Here is a 21,011-nt window from a genome sequence, read left to right as displayed (position 1 = left end):
GAAGTTCAATAAGAATTGGGAATGAATGGGTGCTTAGAGAAGGCAACAGTCATGGTAAGGGATTCCTGCCTCCAGATCAAGAGTGGTGAGAATGCAGCCAACATTGCCAGTGAGCTGGCCCGCCATACCCGGGGTTCCATCTATGCGGGTGATGTCTCATCTTCAGTGAAGCTAATGGAGCAGCTGTTGGACATCCTGGATGCCCAACTGCAGGCTCTCCGTCCCATCGAGCGCGAGTCCGCTGGCAAGAACTACAACAAGGTAGGCCCGATCATGGGCATCTTGGGAGAATTTGGAAAACTAAAAGGATCCCCTATGCTTAGGTTTAGAGAGGAAAAAAAGATACTCAAATGGGGCCTGGGTACCACCCAGCCTCTGAGCTATCTTACCTCCCAATTCTGCAGCCCCATTCTGAGGCACCTTCACAACTCCCCGGTTGAAAAAGGAAATGAATCCAAAAGGCTGAGATTTAGCAGCTATAACACCTGAACCATCTTGTGAGGTCAGGAAGTTCTGAAATTAGTTGCCAAGCTCACCTTTGAAGCCACTTGAGTTAGATATTTGGCTGGCAATCAGGATGAGCTGGTGACATGGGTGAGAACAGGACCCTTAGGATCCTAGCTGAGACAGAAACAATGGGACTGGGATGCCAGTATGGGGACTAGGGTTTTGAGTCTGACAACTTCTTCTTCTGCTCTAGATGCACAAGCGAGAGAGGACTTGCAAGGACTATATCAAGGTGAGATATAAACGGCGCTCCAACTACAGCTTAGGGCTGAGGGAGGGACCAGGGTAGGCCAGGCTAAGAATGACTACAGGTTGGAAAGGGAACATTGGGACTTTGGGAAAAAAGTGGAGCTGGGGTAGTCAGGTTAGAACAGATACTCTAAATCTTACTTATCCCACCCCCACAGGCAGTGGTAGAGACAGTGGATAACCTGCTTCGCCCAGAAGCCCTGGAGTCATGGAAAGACATGAACGCCACAGAACAAGTGCACACAGCCACCATGCTCCTGGACATCCTGGAGGAGGGGGCCTTCCTGCTGGCTGACAATGTCAAAGAACCAGCTCGATTCCTCACTGCGAAGCAGAATGTGGGTGAGTAATCCCCCCTGGGGAAAAAACCATCTCCTTGCCTGGGACATGAAGCAATGATTAAGTTATGTAGACGTACCTCCAAAAGAAGCCTAGAACTCAGCAACCCACCTGGACATATGTCTTGGCTCCAGATATAAACCCAGGAACCTGCTGAGAACATAAGGGACTTAAGCATGGATAAGAAGACTTTAGGCCATAAGGAGGGAGAGCATCTTGCCTAGCTCCTTCAGCCAAGTCTCCTACCAGAGAGTTCCATCTTCAGGCCTAGATACCAAAGGCAAATGTACTGAAGCACTTCTCATGTCCCTTCACAGTGCTCGAGGTTACCGTGCTGAACACTGAGGGTCAGGTACAAGAACTGGTGTTCCCCCAGGAGTACCCCAGTGAAAACTCTATCCAACTATCTGCCAACACCATCAAGCAGAACAGCCGTAATGGTCAGTACCAGGGGAGAGAGGGGGATGGAAGTGAACCCATTCGGGAGGGTATTGCTGAGAGCTTTTAACACCCCAGCACTCAGCTTCATCATGGCAAACCAGAATATATAGTGAATGGGTCCTCTCCAGAAGTAATTTATTAGCCTCCAGGAATAATGAGTTGTTTGTACCACCCTACTTTATCCAGGTTGGTTAGACCACATCTGAAGTATTGTGGTCCTGGGGACTACATGTAGAGAAGATGTGGATAGGTTGGAGAGCATCCAGAGGAAATTCACCAGAATGGCCAAAGGACCTTGAATTTACAGTATCTAAGTATTGGGGATATTTAACCTGAAAAATAAAATCACAAGCATAGTCTCTATTTTCAAGTATCTGAATCTCTCAGTTAAATGGAAGAGGGATTAGACATATCCTATTTGGCTTCAGAAGGCAGAGACTGGAGGAATGGATGGAAAAAGTTTCAAAACAACAAATTCAGGTTTGATGTCAAGAAAAATGTATTTAAAATTAGAGCTATCCCAAAGTGGAATAGGCTGTTCTGGGAGATAATGAGTTGCCCTTCATTCTGGATCTTCAAGGAGAGGCCTCCCAAACACTTCTTGGACAGGTTATAGCTGGGGTTCTTTTTTGTGTATGAATTGAACTAGAGATCTCCCAAAATCTCTTCTAGTTCTCCAATGCTTCCAGTCAGTAACTTAGACCTGGAAAAGACTTTAGAAGTCTTTTGAGTCAAGGATTCTTAACCTGGAGTGGAGGAGGGAGATGGGTGGATCTGTGAATGGTTTTTTTTTTTTTTTTAAATTCTGAAAACTGCATTTCCCTATAATTGGTTACTTTTGCCATCTAAAGTATTTATTTTAAGTATTTAAATACATTATTCTGATAAAGGACTTCATTTCTGTGGTACAACAAAAGTTTAAAAAAACAAACAAAAACTCTGATCTAGTCTAACCCTCTCAATTTACAACTGAGGACATGAAGGACTAAGGTGAAGAGATTGCCCAAGGTCACACAGGTAGGAAATAGTCAACATTGATGCAAGTATTTTAACAGTATTGACAGCTCTCCCCTTACTCTCTATTCCAGGGGTGGTGAAAGTTGTTTTCATCCTTTATAATAACCTCGGCCTCTTTCTGTCCACGGAGAATGCCACAGTGAAGCTGGCAGGGGAGGCAGGCTCTGGGGGGCCTGGGGGAGCTGCTTTAGTGGTAAATTCCCAAGTCATTGCCGCCTCCATCAACAAAGAATCGAGCCGTGTGTTCCTCATGGACCCAGTCATCTTCACTGTTGCCCACTTAGAGGTAAGTCCTGGAACTTAACCTGCTCCTCCTCTCACAATGCTCATTTCCTCAGGATGATTCTGAGTATCCTTGCCTATCAAGAGCATCATCCTCCCAGGGGTCCTATTCTTTATCTGGGGAGGGGATGATGAGCAGGGCAGAACTTAATGAACCACATCCCTAGGATGAGAAGGAAACTGTCAGAGCTCTTCCCTATAGGAGAGTTCTTTAGCTCCTGATTCTCATAGTACTTAGCACTCCCTACTTCAGGTACAGTTATTTTAAACTAGACCATTGAATTTTTGAACTTTAAGGGAATCATAGTGGTTTCTTGTTGCAATTCCCCCATTTTGCAATAGGAAATTGAAGCTCAGTGATGTTGCGGCTGCTCAAGGTCACATAGCTTCTTGGAGCTAGATAGGAGACTTGAACCCCAAACTCTAGACTCTTTCTTAGTTCAGTATGTTTTTTTCACTATACTGCCTCCCATTTGCATGGAGTGCTAAGTTCTTATCTTATTTTAAAAGCCTCTTACCTGTAGGTTTCACCCCCACCCCATGGTACTTATCCAGTGGCTGTATCTGTGTCTGAGGCCCTGGTGGGGGTGAGGGGTTGGAAAGGACTCCAAAGATCTTATGCCTCTCACTGTATTACTCTGACACCCCCCCCCAACTACCACCACACAACAGGCCAAGAACCACTTCAATGCCAACTGCTCCTTCTGGAACTACTCAGAGCGTTCCATGCTGGGCTACTGGTCGACCCAGGGCTGTCGTCTGGTGGATTCCAACAAGACCCATACCACCTGTGCCTGCAGCCACCTCACTAACTTTGCCGTGCTCATGGCTCACCGTGAGATCGTAAGCCAGTGGCTCCACCAGCTCTACTGGGCCAGGGCCTGCTTGTTAGCCTGGCTTTGCATGGCATTATAACATGAGGCATGCCAAGGGAATCCCAACTTCCTGGGCATAGGGAGCCATCAGTATCTCCCTTGTTCAGGGCATGGGGCTGAAGCAAGTAGATATGACAAGGGAAAAGGGTTACTTTTCCTTACTCTGTCTCAATTGCCACCTTTTCCTCAGACATTGAGGAGAAAGTGCTAGTTTCATTACTTCTTTATGGGCATTCCAGAGCATGGGGGAAGGGAGCATATCATCCACAAAAGGGTGGGATCCAGTCAGCTGATGAAGGGGCAGAAGGTCTGGATGGGTGGTCCATATTGTCCTTAGCAATTGCCTAAAATGGTGCCCTGGTTGAATCAAGTTTAGGTGCATACTAAAATTGCCTTTCCTGATTTCTCCCCAGTACCAAGGTCGGATCAATGAGCTGTTGCTATCTGTCATCACTTGGGTGGGCATTGTGATTTCCCTTGTCTGCCTGGCTATCTGTATCTCCACCTTCTGCTTCCTTCGGGGGCTACAGACTGATAGAAACACCATCCACAAGAATCTTTGTATCAACCTCTTCCTGGCTGAGCTTCTCTTCCTTGTTGGCATTGACAAGACTCAATATGAGGTAAGTCAGGGTTTAAGGAGTCCGCTGCCCAGGGGAATAGGGTTGACTTCTTTCCCTCCCTGAGGAGAGGCAATGTCAACATGTGCCAACATTGGACCTCTCCAGCATCAGGGGGGTTGGGCAGAGGGGCTCACGGGTACAGCCGGGTTGGAAGCATGGCAGGAGGACTGGCCCTGGCAGGGCCATTCCCCCTCATGCCCAGTGCCTGTGCCCGTAGATCGCCTGCCCCATCTTTGCGGGGCTGCTGCATTACTTCTTCCTGGCAGCCTTCTCTTGGCTGTGCCTGGAGGGCGTGCATCTCTACTTGCTGTTGGTGGAGGTGTTTGAAAGCGAGTACTCACGCACCAAATATTACTACCTGGGAGGCTACTGCTTCCCAGCCCTGGTTGTGGGCATCGCCGCCGCCATCGACTACCGCAGCTACGGGACTGAGAAGGCGTGAGTGTTTGCTCATCCCTTTGTCTCTTTGGTATCTGCTTCCCTAAACCCCCAGATAGCACTGGCCCTTGGGACAGGATCATTCAGGGAGAGGGAACCCCCTAGACTCCCCAGAGCCTGGGATTCAAGGTCCCACTCCACCGGGCAGGATCAGCCCCCCAGGGACAAAGTAGGGAGTCCTATTGGTAGTGGAAGGGGAGCTGTTGGGTTCCCTGGGTCCTCTCCAATGAGATAATATTTGTAAAGCACAGTATCTGGAACATAGTAGGGGTTGTAGAAATGCTTCTTACCCTTCCTTCTCCTTTCCCAGCATAACTTCTACCTTATCTTTCTGACAGCTGCTGGCTCCGAGTGGACAATTATTTCATCTGGAGTTTCATTGGGCCTGTCTCATTTGTCATTGTGGTGAGTCAGAGGAGAGAGCCCTAACTGAGGAGCCCCAGGCTCCTTGAATCATAGTGGACTTCATCCTCTCATTCTTTGAATTGTTACTAAGGGACTTAGCCTAAAATTTGAAAAGGAGGAAAATTTTTGTATCCTGTTCTTCCCTGCCCTTTTCAAAGACCCAAGAAATGGAACCAATCCTCTCTCCACCACCTATCGGTGGTTTCAAATCTTCCCTTGCCTAATTATGATGTCTCCCCAAAAGAAGGTGGTTTCTGATCTTACTCATACAGGGAATAGTTTCTAGACTCACACTCCTACAGAGCAAGACAAACATTCAGAGTTCCTCTAAACCAGAGGCAGGGAATGTGCTGGCTGTGAAAGGTCCATGGTCTGATGATGCCATGGCAACCATAGGCAGGACTTAAAATTCAATAAATCTTAAGAAGTTTTTAGGGGTGAATTAACTAAATGTTTGATCAAATATAGCAAGCAAATGATCTTATAAATATCCAATTGGTCCCTGACAGAAATAAGTTTGCTCTAGAGCAAACTTCAAGCACAGGTTCTCCTGACTCCCAAATCTGGTGTTCTTTCCATACATTCTGGTAGTGATGACATTCAGTCTCCCTTTAATATCCAATGGGTGTTGGTGTGGACACAAGTGAAGCTACTTTGGTTGATTCTTCAATAGGAATGGAATGACAAAATAGCTCCAGATTATCCTCTAAGTCCCCATAAAGGACACGTTTCCAATGTCAGACAACAGGGTACTCTCCCTTCAGCATTCAATGGTTTCAAACCAGATCTAGCCAAATCTTAAGAGCATCATGGTGAGGAAAAGTTATGCCAAGCCAAGGAGGCTAATCCACCTTCCACCATGTCCTTTTTCCTTTCTCTGTTTCTTAGGTGAACCTGGTGTTCCTCATGGTGACACTTCACAAGATGATCCGTAGCTCCTCTGTGCTCAAACCTGACTCTAGCCGCCTGGATAACATCAAGTAAGTGGCCACTCAAAGACAACTCTCTCCCCCTTCTCCCCCAGGACCCTTCAGCTTCAGCTCCAGCCCCAGGAACTGACTGCTCATCCCAGACCTTGGTCTCAGCCTGGCTGAGGACCTTATTGGCCTGTTGCCAATTGAAGGGGTAACCTGGAGGATGCAGAAACTTAGGGAGATGGTCCCTCCCTACCTGTAGATCCCTCCAACTTCACCTAAGTTCGCCTCTGCTCTGTAACATTGACTTAACTCCAAGAAGCTGCTGCATAGGGAATGATCAGGATGCTTTTTCTCTCCTCTTGCTCCCCCCACCCACCTTACAGGTCTTGGGCCCTGGGGGCCATTGCCCTCCTCTTCCTACTGGGTCTCACCTGGGCCTTTGGCCTCCTCTTCATCAACAAGGAATCGGTGGTCATGGCTTACCTCTTCACCACCTTCAATGCCTTCCAGGGGGTCTTCATCTTTGTCTTTCACTGCGCTCTGCAGAAGAAGGTGAGGGGCTATTGCTCCAACCCAAGTATTCTGAGTTTCACACCCCCCCCCCAACCCAGGCCTCTTCTTTCTGGAACAGTTTCTCCCCTATACACCAGCTTTGGGATCAGAGTGAGTGAGTTAGCCCCACTCCTCCCACTCTGACCCACCACCCTCCTGCTTCTTCCTCCACCCACCCTCAGGTACACAAGGAATATAGCAAGTGTCTGCGCCACTCCTACTGTTGCATCCGACCACCCCCTGGAGGTGCCCATGGCTCCCTCAAGACCTCTGCCATGCGCAGCAACAACCGATACTACACTGGGACTCAGGTACCCGGGGCTGCTGCAGAGGCTTGAGGGCTCTGTCTGGGCTGGGAAAGCAGCTCCATGGCAGGGTTGGTGATGAGGAAGCTATCCATCTAGGAGAGAAAGGTCAGGTGTTAGCCTTGTCATGGAGGGGTCAACCAGTCTGGGCACTGAGGTTTCTTGAACCATCCTTCATGTCTGGCATTGTCTTTCTAGAGCCGAATTCGAAGGATGTGGAATGACACCGTGAGGAAACAGACGGAGTCATCCTTCATGGCTGGAGACATCAACAGTACCCCAACCCTGAACCGAGGTGAGAACCTGATGCCCCTGCCCTTCCTGACTCTATTCAGCTGCCTTTCCTAGTCCTGAAATTCTATCAGAATCCAGACTCTTTAGTGATCTCTGACACCCGACTCTTCTCTGGTAGGCACCATGGGGAACCACTTGCTCACCAACCCTGTACTGCAGCCTCGAGGTGGGACCAGCCCATACAATACCCTCATTGCTGAGTCTGTGGGTTTCAATCCCTCCTCGCCCCCTGTCTTCAACTCCCCAGGTAAAAGGACTACCTGTGGGGACAGAGCTGAGAAAGGCAGCATGGTTGGTTGTAGCACTAAGAGTGTGGGACTTGGAATCAGGAGACCTGGGTTCAAAATGCAGTTCTTTGACTTACTGGGTGACTAAGAACAGTTTCCTCATCTATAAAATGCGTATAATAATACTTTGCTTCAGAGCTGTCATGAGGAAAGCATTGTAACCTTAAGCCACTAAAGAAAATTTTTTTTTTAAAGAAAAATGGGACCCTTTTTTGAGGAATGGGGTACCTATGTCTTTATTTGAGGGATGGCTTATCACCCCTGGTTTGGGGGGTTAGGTGTTTGAAGTTGGGAGATGATATCTCTGGACCAATCTGATTCTAAACTTCTTTCTTTTCTCTCCTCATGCAAACCTACAGGGAGCTACCGGGAGCCCAGTACGTCCTACCCTTTTCCAGTAATATTTCAGGAGGTGGGAGACAATCTTAGGCAGTAGGGCTGCCAGATGGGGATGGCCTCAAGTTCTAGGTTGCCCTGCTCTCTAGGCAGGGTTCAACCTTGGCCCTTCATATTCCTAAGTGTCCAAGCCCCTAGCTATTGACTCCTCAGGATCTTCTGAAGAATTCCTGATGAGATATAATGGCCCTTGAGAAAGTTAGTTCTCTCTGGTGGAGAGAGCTGGAACAGGGAATAGTATCCCCAACAGCAGGTGAGGAGGTAAGAAGTGGGAAGAGCTTAATTCCCCAGGGTGAAGGGAAGAGTCATAGAGCAATTGAGAGAAAAATTCGGCCTGCCTCACTTGCTCCCTTCCCTCATCATTCCAGCCACACCTATAGCCCCCCCCCCCACTCCCTTCTTTTCCTGCTCTCATGCGAATTGCCCTCTTCCTCCTGACTATGCCCATCTGTCTTACAGAACACCCTCTAGGAGGTCGGGATGCATGTGGCATGGACACCCTTCCACTAAATGGCAACTTTAACAACAGTTACTCCTTGAGAAGCGGTGACTTCCCCCCAGGAGATGGAGGTCCAGAACCACCCAGAGGACGAAACTTGGCTGATGCTGCTGCTTTTGAGAAGATGATCATCTCAGAGCTGGTGCACAACAATCTTCGGGGTAGCAGTGGGGCAGCCAAGGGCCCCCCACCACCTGAACCCCCAGTGCCACCAGTCCCAGGTAGTGGTGGGGATGAAGAGGCAGGGGTGCCCGGGGGGGCTGACCGGGCTGAGATCGAACTGCTCTACAAGGCCCTGGAGGAGCCCCTCCTGCTGCCCCGGGCCCAGTCGGTGCTGTATCAGAGCGACCTGGACGAATCAGAGAGCTGTGCGGCTGAGGACGGGGCAGTCAGCCGGCCCCTCTCCTCTCCTCCTGGCCGGGACTCGCTCTATGCCAGTGGGGCCAACCTGCGGGACTCGCCCTCTTACCCGGACAGTAGCCCAGAGGGGCCCAGTGAGGCCCTTCCTCCCCCCCCTCCGGCCCCTCCTGGTCCTCCTGAAATCTACTACACCTCCCGCCCGGCCCTGGTGGCTCGGAACCCCCTGCAGGGCTACTACCAGGTGCGGCGGCCTAGCCACGAAGGCTACCTGGCTGCCCCAGGCCTCGAGGGGCCGGGGCCTGATGGTGATGGCCAGATGCAACTGGTCACCAGCCTCTGAGGGACCCTGTGGACCCAGAGGGCTGGGTGGCCCAGTGCCAGGGGAGGGGAACCCTGGGGAGGGGAGGACTTTAGGGGATCAAAGGTGAACTAATCGGAGTAGGAGACAGGCTGTCCTCTCCAGATGTACCTCTCACCTATGGGCCCTACTGTTTCCTTAGGGGATGCAGAGGGGGCAGGGTCCCTGATGTACAGAGTACACAGGAGCTCCTGACAGCCACACGCACCAGCTGTTTTGGGGGAGTGTTGCGGGGAGAAGCTGAGGGCCCTCTGGGGTAGATGGGTGAGAAGGTGGAGAAACACAGTTCCTCCTTGATTCCCTCCCCAGGGTAAAGGGTTGCCAAAACCCCACTTTGCCAAACCTTTCAGTGGCTCCTCTCTGCAGCCAGAAACCTTGCAGGCCCCACCCCATGGAAGAATTTCAGGGCAAAGGACAGTTGGACAGCCTTCTGTATATCCTCCTACTCCCCTGAAACTGGGAATTCTAGCCCAAGGGAAAGCCCCAGGAGGGAAACTGAGGGGTGCGGCTGGAGGTTTCAATGTTGAACTTTCTTCTGAGCCAACTACCCCTCATTCCCTCTCTGGAAGCAAGCCTGCTCTGAGCTCCCTCCCCAAGACTATACCCACTGACCCCCCCAGGGTGACTCCTGACTAAGCACAACCCCCCATGGGGCCCCTAGCCCATGGGGGTGACCCCTCAGGGGGGGCAGTTCCCAGCTCTGTGGGCTCAGATCTCTGGGGAGTAGATTCTGGGTCTGGAACTCTCCCTGGGGCGGGGGGCCTCTTTACCCTTCCCCTCCTCCCTCATTGCTGTAAATATTTCAACGAAATGGAAAAGAAAAAAATTACAAAAAAAAAATCTCATCACTTGAAGCCACTGGGAGCCCACAGCCCAGGCCAGCTCTGGCTCTCCACCAAAACCAGAGCACCTACCCACCTACCTGCCCACCCATCTACCTACCCACCCAGCAGCCAAGACTTCTCTCTGCTTGTGCGTGCATCCTGGCCAGGTTGGAGTGGGGGCCTCCATGGCAGCTTTTTACAATCAAAGGACAGAAAAAACAAACAAACAAGAAGCAAAAGAGACACAACCTCTTTCCTTCCTGGCACCATGTTCCTGTCATTTCCCTCTGAATCTAGTCCCTAGTATCGTCTCTCCTGGGGCATGTGTCCTGCCACCTGCTCCAGGAATAGACCCATGTTCCTCTCCTTGCCCCTCCTTCCCTGCCAAGGGGAGACCCCTCAGACCCAAAGATGCTTTCCTGAGGTGGCTGCATCACCTCTTTAAGTTCTGTTAACTGAAAATTGCTTCTGGGCCTCAGGACCAACAAAAGGATAAAGGCGTCATTTTTCTGTCTAGAGGGGCTAATGGAAGAGTTTTAAAAAAACGAGCAAAAAGGCAAAGGCCCCCTGTCCCCAGGTGATGGAGAAGGGAAGGGTAAGATGGGAGTTTCATGTCTGTGGGTTTGGGGTCAGGGTTTGGAGTGGGGGGAGTATGCCCTCTCTGGAAAGCATGAGAGGTTACCAGTTGGGAAGGCATTGGAGGACACTTCAGCTGAACTGTTTCTCCAAACCTCCTCCACTTCTTAGAAGCTGGGTTTTTTTTTTGGGGGGGGGCTGCTCATGAGTGCCTCTCCCTGCTATAATAGTCTCCCTTCTTCTCTAACCTGTTTTCATCCTCACCTAAGGCCTCCTTTCCACACCTCTTGGGAACAGCCCAGCTGGGCAGTGTTGCTCCTATGCCCCAGTTCCTGGAGTCCCTCGGGGCCATTTCCCCAAAGGGTGGCCCTTCCCCATTCCTGCTCCCCCCACCTCATACCCTCCCTCTACCACTCTTCTCACAAGTGCCATGAGTTTTCTAACATCTTTGGGTCTCAGCCTGCTGCTGCCATTAACTTCTTGGTTTGGGGGACAGGAGCTCCAGGGAGAAATTGGGGAACAAGTATATGTGGTTAGGAGGAGAGAGAGGGGGTCTTGGGGGAATCCTTTTTGCTGCTAGAAACCCCCTCCCTCCTCCTGGGGAGCTGGGGCTGGCTTGCCCCCATCATGTGGGGGAGAAGGGGTCAAACCAAAGAATGACGGCTTTGTCCCCCATTAGGGGCAGGGGTGGGGAGGACAGCTAGAAAGAGAACATGGTTGGTCTCCATCTCTTATTCTCCTAGGTAAGACTGAGAGTGACCCTGTGGAGAAAGTGCTAAATTCATTTCACCAGGAGCCCCTGGATTGAATGGCAGTGAGGTCAGGTTGGGGAAGGACCATCCACAGGCCCCATATCACCATTTCCCCAACACAACATTCCCCTCTTTCTGTGCTTGGGAGAGACTTAGGGAAGGAGCTACCCCCAATGACCTCTGTCTCCATTCCCTGGTTGTGGCAAAAGGCCACCTGGGGGGGGGGGGCTGTGAAAAGCCCAATTTGAGAGGGGGGGGAGAGGTAGAGAAGGGATGTGACTGATGAGGGAGCTGGTAGGTGGAAGGCCTAGAGGGCCCCCATACCCTTTCTGCCTCAAACTTGGGGGCAGCCCTATGACACCAGCTGGGGACTGGGAACTCCTGGGTTTCTGTGGAACCTGAAGGAATGTAAGGAGTCCTGCTTTCCCCACCCCCCTCACCCTCCCCTTCTCTCCCCAGACATGGACAATCATGGGGGTAGGGTGAAATGAGTCAATAGGTTCTCATCTAGCAAGGACAGGGATAGCAACAGCAAGGGTTCCTAGGCCTCATGGCTGCATGGCAGGGCCCCCTGGTGGGGATACAGAGACCATCGCAGCCCAGCTCCAAGCCACCCTAGAGAACCCAACTGTTCCCCCCACCCCAACCAGCCCTGGTGCCTTGACACCCCCACCCCAGCTGGGACAGGACCCACTGTATAGAGAAGGTTCTTGGTTTCCTCCCCCTACTCTCCTTTCCCTGGGCTCATGAGTTCCTTCCCTCTTAAAATTTTGTGGGAGGCAGTTTCTGAATTTTCATTTCTCTTGGTTCCCTTGCCTTCTTTCCCTTTTTTTCTGTCTCTGCCTCTCTTTCCCTCTGTCTGTCTTTCTCCTCTGTGTCTCTCCCATCTGTCTTGTCTTCTTACCCTTCTTTTCATCCTTGCTTTCTCTCTGTCTGTTTGGGCTTCCCTCCTCCTGTCCTCCTGCCACCCACCTGCCCCACCTTGGTCTCCTCCTTTTCGATATGCCAAACCAATTTTGGGTCGAGTGCATTTAACGAGAACAAAACAAAAGACTCATAAAGACAACGAGTACGTTTCAAAAAAAAAAAAAGAAAAACTTCCAAAAAAAAAAAGAAACCATTGTCGAGTCAAAAAAAATCAAACAATAAAGAAAATAAGATTTCTTGGAACATTTAGAATGGAGTGATTTATTTTGGGGTGTAAATGGAATATTAAGTGGGAAGGCAACCAAAGGTTAGGAAAGATCTCAATGACAGTCTCAGGGATGGGCAGTGACAAATTCTTTGTGATTATGTCTTAGAATAAAGCAGTCCAAAAGGAGAAATGGCATTTTTCTGCCCAAGGACTTTTTTTTGTCCCCAGGATATATTAATACTATTTATAAAGAACTTTAGGGTATGAAGCATTTTTCTTTCAACAGCATTGAGAGAGAAATCATACAGGATATTGTTATCCCCATTTTATTCATGAGGAAACTGAGGTTTGATGAAATTTAAATGAAATTTGGCTAGATTTAATAGTCCAACAATTCAAATTCCTAGCTTTCCTTGTTACAAAAAACAGGACTATTGAAATTTGAAACCATGAGGGCAAGCATGATGTTTAAAACTTTCACCTCCCTCTTAAGGGGGGACACACATACACATATACACGTACACAGAAATTTTTAAATTTCTCTTGGCAATTTCCCTGTCCAATTCCTATATCTTTGATTCTCCAACACTGTAATCTTACCTCCTCTATGATGCACATATCAAAAATAATATGACAACTTGTTTTTGTGTACTTGCAAAGAGTGTTGTATGCTTTTTTTTTGAGGTGCTTACACCAACCTTAATCATATGCGATAGTCATTTTTAGTCACCACAAAATCCCACTCTTTTGGCATGGAGGGAATCCTAGGTTCTCGAGGGCTCTTGTCAGCACATCACGAGCTCTGTTAGGTTCTAACATGCTGGAAAAATTCCAGGTATGGTTCTGACAACAGACTGATTCTGTTTTTCCAAGAATCAGTCTAACCACATAAAGAGAAACTGATCACCAATAGGTTGATCACTTCTCAATGAATTCCTTAGTCATGGCGACCTGTGAAACAAAGAAAAAAGACAAAATGCTCCTCAGCTCTGTTTCTTCTTTTAGAATGATGGCAGCAAAGTAGGAGAAATACCTGTAGGAGACATGAGCAGTTTTTTTAGACTGTCAATAAAATTCACCTTAGTCTAATGCACTTAACAAATAAATGTGATAGATGCAATAAATGTGAGATCTTTGTCCAATGACCAAAATCAAGATGTATTACAGAAGGAACTGAATCATATCAAACTTGAAATTCTTGATAGAAAAATGAAACTAGAAGAAATAAGAAAATTCTACATCCAAACAGCAAGAGGGTTCACAATTAACCAATCCTTTAATGAGTCTGAGAAATGAATTGATTTTATCATATGCCCAAAGGCATCTTGAAACATTATTCTGTGAAACATTTGGTTATCTAAAATTCCAGTGATCATGATATTTGCAAAAAAAGGTCACCATGAAAGCAAAATAGCTCATGAACTAACATGGTTGTGTAGAAATTGAAGAAATAGAGAAATTCTACAAAGAATTTGGTAAAACAATCCAAATTATGCCAATATATATTTTTACTCTGACTTCAATGCAAAAATAAGAGGTGAGTATGATGAAATAGGAAGATGAAATGAAAGAGGTCAGACACATGTTCATCCCACATACATACATCATGAATGCTTTCTTCAAGAAAGAAGTCAATAGATGCTAGTTGTAGTAAGGACTGAATAAACTTAGAAAAAATGAAATTGCTGTGTTTTAATGGACAACAAAAGCCATAATTAATGTAGGAGTTCATTGTTTGTGAACAGTTTAGTATAAAGTTGGGTGTAATGGGGAATAGAGCTGGAATTTCATTGGAATAAGGAACTGGTACAGAATGAAGAAATTTCCCCAACTAATGAAAATTAGTCACTTCTTTGCAGTTTATAGTCTTAGAAGAAAGTTATTAGATCACTGAGAGGTTAAGTGACTTGTCCAAAGTTACATGGCCAGAACTTGACCTTGAGTCTTTTTGATTCCAAAACCAGTTGTCTCCAAGGCCATACTGCCACTCAATGACTTTCAAAATGACTGACAGACAGCAGGAACATTAGAGTACAAATAGGAAGAAGAAAGAAAAAGAACAAAAAATCTGGCATACAGTTGAAACAACTCAATCTCATCCTATTTAAATAAGTTACTGATAATAGAAAATGGGTAACAGACAGTAGAATGTAATTACATAATAATTTTATACAGGAATATAATGGATAAAAATCAATTGCCATAATGAAAAATGAGCAAAAGAGTTTAAAAGAACCTTAGCGAACATATAAGTGCCTTGTAGAGAGAGATAGCAGCCAAAGTCAATACTAGTTTAGAATACAAACTCATTTGTAAAATCTTACAAAAAAGAATGATGGGTGATTTCAAAGTATATCACCTCATAAAGCAAAGAGAATCAAGAGTGAGAAAAACCAGTTTAAGGAAAACTTGTCAAGAAGCCTAACTTAAGTACTTAAGTCATCCTGATAGCTGTTCTTTACACATTCTCAGGTCCTCTCCTTTCTTCCAAAATGAGTTTGGTATGGATTCACAGTCTTTCCCTCCCACCTAACTTCTGCCCTCATAATAGGAGCAACAGACATGCTGACCCTCCCTCAAATACCCTAATCACTCAGTTCCTCAACCTCCTTATTTCCCAAGACTTACTCCTCCAACCTACCTGACCCATACACAAAGATAGTCAGTCATCACCTACAAATTACCAACTCCAATTCAAGAATTCCCAAATCCCCATTGAACCATATTGGCTTTTCACCTTTCCCTCTGCTTTCCCTTATAAAACCCTGTTTTTTAGTCTTTTCTGCGACCTCCAATCCCTTGACCCCTCAACTCTCACTCAGGCTGTCTCACTGCACTACCCACTTTTCTCCTCTTTTCCTCATCTTGACCCCTTGGGTTAACCAGTTCAATTCTACACTACCCTCCTCTCTTGAATCCCTTGCTCTATTTTTTTTTTTGCAATTACACTCTGCCAAGATTCAGCCCTGGATCACTCCTACTATTTACCATTTTCATCCCCACACACAGGCTGCAGAATAAAGGTGGAGAAAACTACACAATCATTTTGACTTGGTCTCTACAAATTTATATTAAAGAATGTGAATTAGGCCCTTACTGAAATTCTACTATACCTCCTTTATGAATACCCCACTCTCTATCTACAGCAATTCTTCCAAGCCTTTTCATGACTCCTCAAACCTTCCATGACTGAAAAACAAGTGAGGCCATGTGCTTTGAGTTCTGTCTTCTCATCCTCATCTCCTATCACTCAAATGTTTTCTGCCACTCTGTCCTTTACCTGTTTCACTTAATGAAGTGACCTTACTCCTTACCCCATACCTGTTCCAGTGATCCCATTTCTTCCCATTCCCTCCATATCATTCCCATTCTATCATTTGTTTTCAATTTCTCCCTGTCATTCTTTACTACCTACAAACATGCCCATGTCTCCATTCTTATAAAAACCCTCACTTCATCTTTCCATTCCCACTAACTATTGGCATGTCTTATCTATTTGTGACTAAACTCTGCAAAAAGGCAGTCTACAAAAGATGCCTTCATTTTCTCTCCTCTAACTCTCTTCTTAATCCCTTACAATCTGGCTACCAATCTTATGATTCCACTGAAACTGCTTTCTCCAAAGTTAATAATGATCTCTTAGCTGCCAAATAAATTGGCCACCCCTCTGCAGTCTTTGATGCTAATGGTCACTCTCTCTGCCTTGATACTGTCTTCTCTCTCTGCTACTCTCTCCTGCTTCTCCTCCTACCTTTCTGACCACTACTTCTTAGTCCTCTTTACTGGATCTTCATCCAGATCACATACTCTAACTGTAGGTGTCCCTCATAATTCTATCTTCACATGGTGATCTCGTCAGCTCCCACAGATTTAACTACCATCTAATGATTCTTAGATCTATGTATTTTGCACCAACCTCTGCTGGTCTTCAATCTCACATTTCCAACTGCCATTCAGACATTTTGAACTGGAAGTCCAATACACATCTTAAGCATAGCATATTGAAATATGAACTCATTATCTTTTCCACTAAGACCCCCTCCCCACCTTCTGTCTTCTGTATCATAATAGTGGGCAACACCATTCTCCCTGTCCTTAGGGATCACAGACTAGAAGTCATCCTAGACTCTTCTTTGTCTTATTCCCCATAACCATTCTGTTGCCAAGCCCTATCAATTTCACCTTTGCAGCCTTTCTCTTTTGAAGCACAGGTCCTCCTTACCCCAAACATGAACTATAGCAATAGCTTGATGATAGATCAGCCTATCTCAAGTCTATCCACTCCAATTCAACCTTCATTTAGTCACCAAAGTGATTTTCCTGAAGCATAGGTCCAATCATGTCATCCCCATACTCTACAAAATGCTTCTTTTGACATTCAATGCATATTAATAACATAACCCCTTTACAGTCTTTTTACATATTATTCCCCAGAACATACTTTTCAATCCAATGATGCTGGCTACTTGACAGTTCCAGACACTAGACATCCATCTCTCAGTTCCAAGCATTTTCTCTGTCTTCCATGCCTACAATGCTTCCCCTTCTCAATTCTGCCTCTTATCTTCCTTTGAGTCCCAATTAAAATTTAAATTTAAAGCCTTTCCCAACCCCTATTCATTCTAGAGCCTTCCCTACCTTAATGGATTTCTATTCATTCTGTCTATAACCTGATTTGTATAAGTCTGTTTGCATATTGGCCCCCATTAGATTATAAGCTCCTTGAGGACAAGAACTAGTCATTTGTCTAGTACTTAGTACAGTGCCTAGAATAGTTACTTAATAAATGCTGTGGATTAATTGATTGATCCAAGAATATTTAAAGATGAAAGTGGAAGGATACCCTAAGAAAAATTGGAAATATCTACAAAGATATTTATGATGGACTCTTTTTCCTATCAGGACAGCTTAACCACCACATTTGGACTCTTAGAGTACAGTCCCAGATGTACTTATAGAGGAAGTAGAAATGTCACTAAGAGGAATCTTTAAAACCAGTTGTATTGGATCAAGCCCATAGGAGATCACTGCTGGAAGTGATATAAGTACATGGGTGTTGAGAGATTGATTCACAAGATAAATGAAGGAGGGAGAGATACCAAAGTGGGGGGGGGGGGGATCTGACCTATTAATACTCCAAAAGGCAACCAAGAGAATACCAACTACCTTCTTGCCTTCCTATTTATATATAATTAGAGGTCATCCTGAGTGAATATATTAGGAATGAACTTTTAGACTTTTGCAAGACATATTCCTCAATAGTCCCCATTTTTACCATCACACAAATGCCAAGAAGATTTAGAAAATACAAAAACCCAAACTGTGTTAATTGTATATTATTATTAATATAATTACATTAATATTAAATATTAAAATTATTATTACTAATGCTTTAAGGAGAGCCTTTCATTCATATATAAAAAATTCTCCCAAAATTTCTTGAAGAACTTAATAACAAATAATCTTGTTCAACAATCCTTTGATAATAAACATCAGATGAGACATAGAGAGATGCATGCTTGCCAAAGATGTTTGCTATTGTAATGGATACCAGGAAGTATCAAAATACTAGAAGGATTCTGTATTGAAAGTATATCATATGTTACATTGTGCTAGTTCAATCAAACCCTGGAAAACTGCAGAGGCTTCTGAAGGAGGTCTGTACCTAACCAAAATGTTAAGAATTTGGCCTGACTATTCACACAGAAAGGTTTAAGTGAATGAAGAATGACTATTGTCCAATTGGATAGATAACCTAAGGAGCATTCCCATCAATGTGTTTACCTGGGAGAGACAGAACAAATGGAACAAGTTGGAACCAAAATTGAATAATGAGGAGAAGAATAGGAGAGATCATCTTCAGGAAATACTATTCTATCAATATTCTACTGACAGTGTAATTTGACTTCAAGATATGGAATACAACAGCTACCAAACATTTACAACCAAGGGGCAATGAAGAAGCACATGGTGGATATAAGAAGTCTACAACATTTAACACATGACAAGCTTCAAAGAATAGGGGTAAAAAATGTCATCAATGAAAGATTTGATGGGGCAGGGGAGTGGGGGGACCAGGAATGAGTTGATCACATAGTCAAGACAAAGGAGATAACCTGAATCAACAAGTCAGCAAACATTTATGAAACATTTACTATGGGTCTGGTTCTATTGGGGATACAAAGAAAAGTAAAAGTTAATTAGGGAGCATCACAGAGAATAACATGAAAATGTGCTATACAAGATATATACAAGTTAAACTGCATGTAATCTCAGAGGAAAGGCACTAGCATTAAGGGGAACTAGAAATGTCCTCTTGAATATGGTAGGATATGAATTAAGGTTTGAAGGAAATCAATTAGTAGAGATAAGGAGGGAGAGCATTCCGGACTTGGAGAATAGCCAATGAAAAGGCATGGAGAAGATGGTAACAGGAATACCCAAAACACAAACTCAGAAGATAATTATACCAAAACATCTAAAAGCAGAACTTCAAAGAAAAACACAGTGTGGGCATTGATGCAATTAGAATTCCTAGAAGAGATGAAACAAAATTTTTTTAAAAAGAGTTAATATTGTTTTTATTAATGAAATGAGAACATTAGAAGAAAAGTGGAAAAGAAATTAAAATTAAAAAAAGAACTGGAAAGATTAAATAAGAGGCACAGAACTGTGCCTAAGCAACAAACTTTCTGAAAATTAGAATGGGTCAAAATAGAAACAAGTAACATCATGAGATAACAAAATAAAACAACTGAAAACATAGAAGAAAATGTAAAGTATTTCATAGTAAAAAATGCTGAGTTGGAAAAAAATTAAGGAGAAAAAAACTGAGTCAATGAACTGCCTGAATTCCATGACAAAAAAAAAAGAAAGAAAGAAGCTAGTCACAAAATTTCAAGAAATCTTAAAACTATCAGAATCTCTTAGAACTAGAGGGCAAATTGGAAACAGAAAGAAGAGACCTGTCTCAGGTCACACAATCAGTTAATAAATTAGATAAAAGAAGTGGTAAAGTGTAAGGAAAAGAGTTCATGGTTGATCATTACTCTAATAAAATAATTTCTGTTAAAATCAGACTTCTGCTGAAGTCAGACATTGCTGGATCTATTCATGGTCCTGACACTTCCTAGCTATGTCATTTCCCCTTTTCTGAACTTGATTCTTCATCTGAAAAACAGTTAATAATATTTGCACTACCCTCCTCACAAGGATACAAGGACAATGAGTCAATTAACATTTATTAAATACCTACTATGTGCCAGGCACATTGCTAAGCACTGAGGATACAACAAATAAGCAAAAAGATAATCCCTGCCCTCAAAGAGTTTATAATTCTAATGCAGGAGACAACATGCAAATAAATATGATCAAATAAGTTATAAAATGGGCAGCTAGGTGGTGCAGTGGATAGAGCCATCAGCTCTAGAGTCAGGAGGACCTGAGTTCAAATCCAGCCTCATACACTTAATAATTACCTAGCTGTGTGACCTTAGGCAAGTCATTTAACCCCATTGCCTTAAATAAATAAATAAACAAACAAATGAATAAATAAATGAATAGAAATAAGCTATAAACATGAATATAGGAAATAATTTATAGCTTAATAAATGTTTTTAAATAGGAAATAATTTAAGGGAGGACAAAAATTTAGAAAGGTTGCAAAAGGCTTTCTGTGGAAGAAGAGATTTTAGTTAATGGAAGCCAAAAATGTCAATAGATGGAGATAAGGAGAGAGAACATTCCAGGCATGAGAAACAGCCTGACAAGATGCCTAGAGGTGGACAGTAGAGTGCTATGTGTGGAACAACCAGGAGACCAATGTCACTGGAACAAAGGGTACATGGTGGAGAGAAAGATATAAGGAGACAGGAAAAGTAAGAGGAAAGAAATAGGTTATGAAGGATTTTGGATGCCAGATTATTCTATATTTGATCCTAGTGGTAATATAGAGTCAATGGAATTTATTGAATAGGGATATGACATGGTTGAACCAGTACTTTCAGAAAAATCACATTGGCAAAAAAACCAGGCAGACCCACCATCAGGCTATTACAATAGTCTAGGCATGAGGTGAAAAAAGTCTGCACCAGGATGACAGTGTCGGAGGAGAAAACAAGGTTTATAGGAAACATATTATGAAGGTATAATCCATAAACCTTACCGTCAGATATGGGGGTGGGGGTGGGAATGGGGATTGTGAGGAATCCAGGATGATTCCTAGGTTGTTAGTCTGGGGACCTGGTAGTGTCCTCAATAGTAATAGGAAATGTAGTTGGGGTAGGGGGGAGAGATTAAAGGGGAAGAAAATGAGTTCGATTTTGGATATGTGTCTACTAGACATCCAGTTTTGAGATATTTAAAAAATCATTGTAGGTGTAAGATTAGAGGTCAGCAGTGAGGTTAAAGCAGGATAGGTAGATCTGAGAAACATCAGCATAGATATGGTAATTAAATCCAGGGCACTAATAAGATTACCAAGTGAAGAATACAGGATAGAAACCTTTGGAACACCTACAGATTGAGGACGTAATCTGGATGAGAATCCAGAGACTGAGGAGTGACCTGATAGCTAGATGG

General features: G+C 44.7%; 1 protein-coding gene across 7 annotated transcripts in view; it reads left to right on the top strand.

The window, feature by feature from the left end:
- The window catches only part of ADGRL1 (adhesion G protein-coupled receptor L1), a 63,237-nt gene extending 50,737 nt beyond the window's left edge, over positions 1–12,500 (top strand). For 5 of the 7 annotated variants that reach the window (XM_074203619.1, XM_074203613.1, XM_074203616.1 and 2 more), the window contains 16 exons: positions 76–261; positions 701–739; positions 915–1,098; positions 1,413–1,535; positions 2,625–2,839; positions 3,508–3,678; positions 4,124–4,333; positions 4,551–4,771; positions 5,110–5,176; positions 6,065–6,156; positions 6,477–6,645; positions 6,828–6,956; positions 7,149–7,245; positions 7,363–7,491; positions 7,891–7,908; positions 8,387–12,500. In XM_074203619.1, the coding sequence (XP_074059720.1) occupies positions 76–261; positions 701–739; positions 915–1,098; positions 1,413–1,535; positions 2,625–2,839; positions 3,508–3,678; positions 4,124–4,333; positions 4,551–4,771; positions 5,110–5,176; positions 6,065–6,156; positions 6,477–6,645; positions 6,828–6,956; positions 7,149–7,245; positions 7,363–7,491; positions 7,891–7,908; positions 8,387–9,126 (2,790 nt within the window). In that variant the 3' untranslated portion in view covers positions 9,127–12,500. Of the gene's footprint in view, positions 1–75; positions 262–700; positions 740–914; positions 1,099–1,412; positions 1,536–2,624; positions 2,840–3,507; positions 3,679–4,123; positions 4,334–4,550; positions 4,772–5,109; positions 5,177–6,064; positions 6,157–6,476; positions 6,646–6,827; positions 6,957–7,148; positions 7,246–7,362; positions 7,492–7,890; positions 7,944–8,386 lie in introns of all 7 variants that reach the window. The other 2 variants (XM_074203617.1, XM_074203614.1) reach the window with 2 other exon arrangements.
- Positions 12,501–21,011: the final 8,511 nt, after the last annotated feature.

This window comes from Macrotis lagotis, chromosome X (assembly GCF_037893015.1).
Source record: "Macrotis lagotis isolate mMagLag1 chromosome X, bilby.v1.9.chrom.fasta, whole genome shotgun sequence".
In the NCBI taxonomy this organism is placed as follows: Eukaryota; Metazoa; Chordata; class Mammalia; order Peramelemorphia; family Peramelidae; genus Macrotis; species Macrotis lagotis.
The sequence above is the reverse complement of the archived record's forward strand: the minus strand, read 5'-3'. Positions and strand labels throughout refer to the sequence as shown.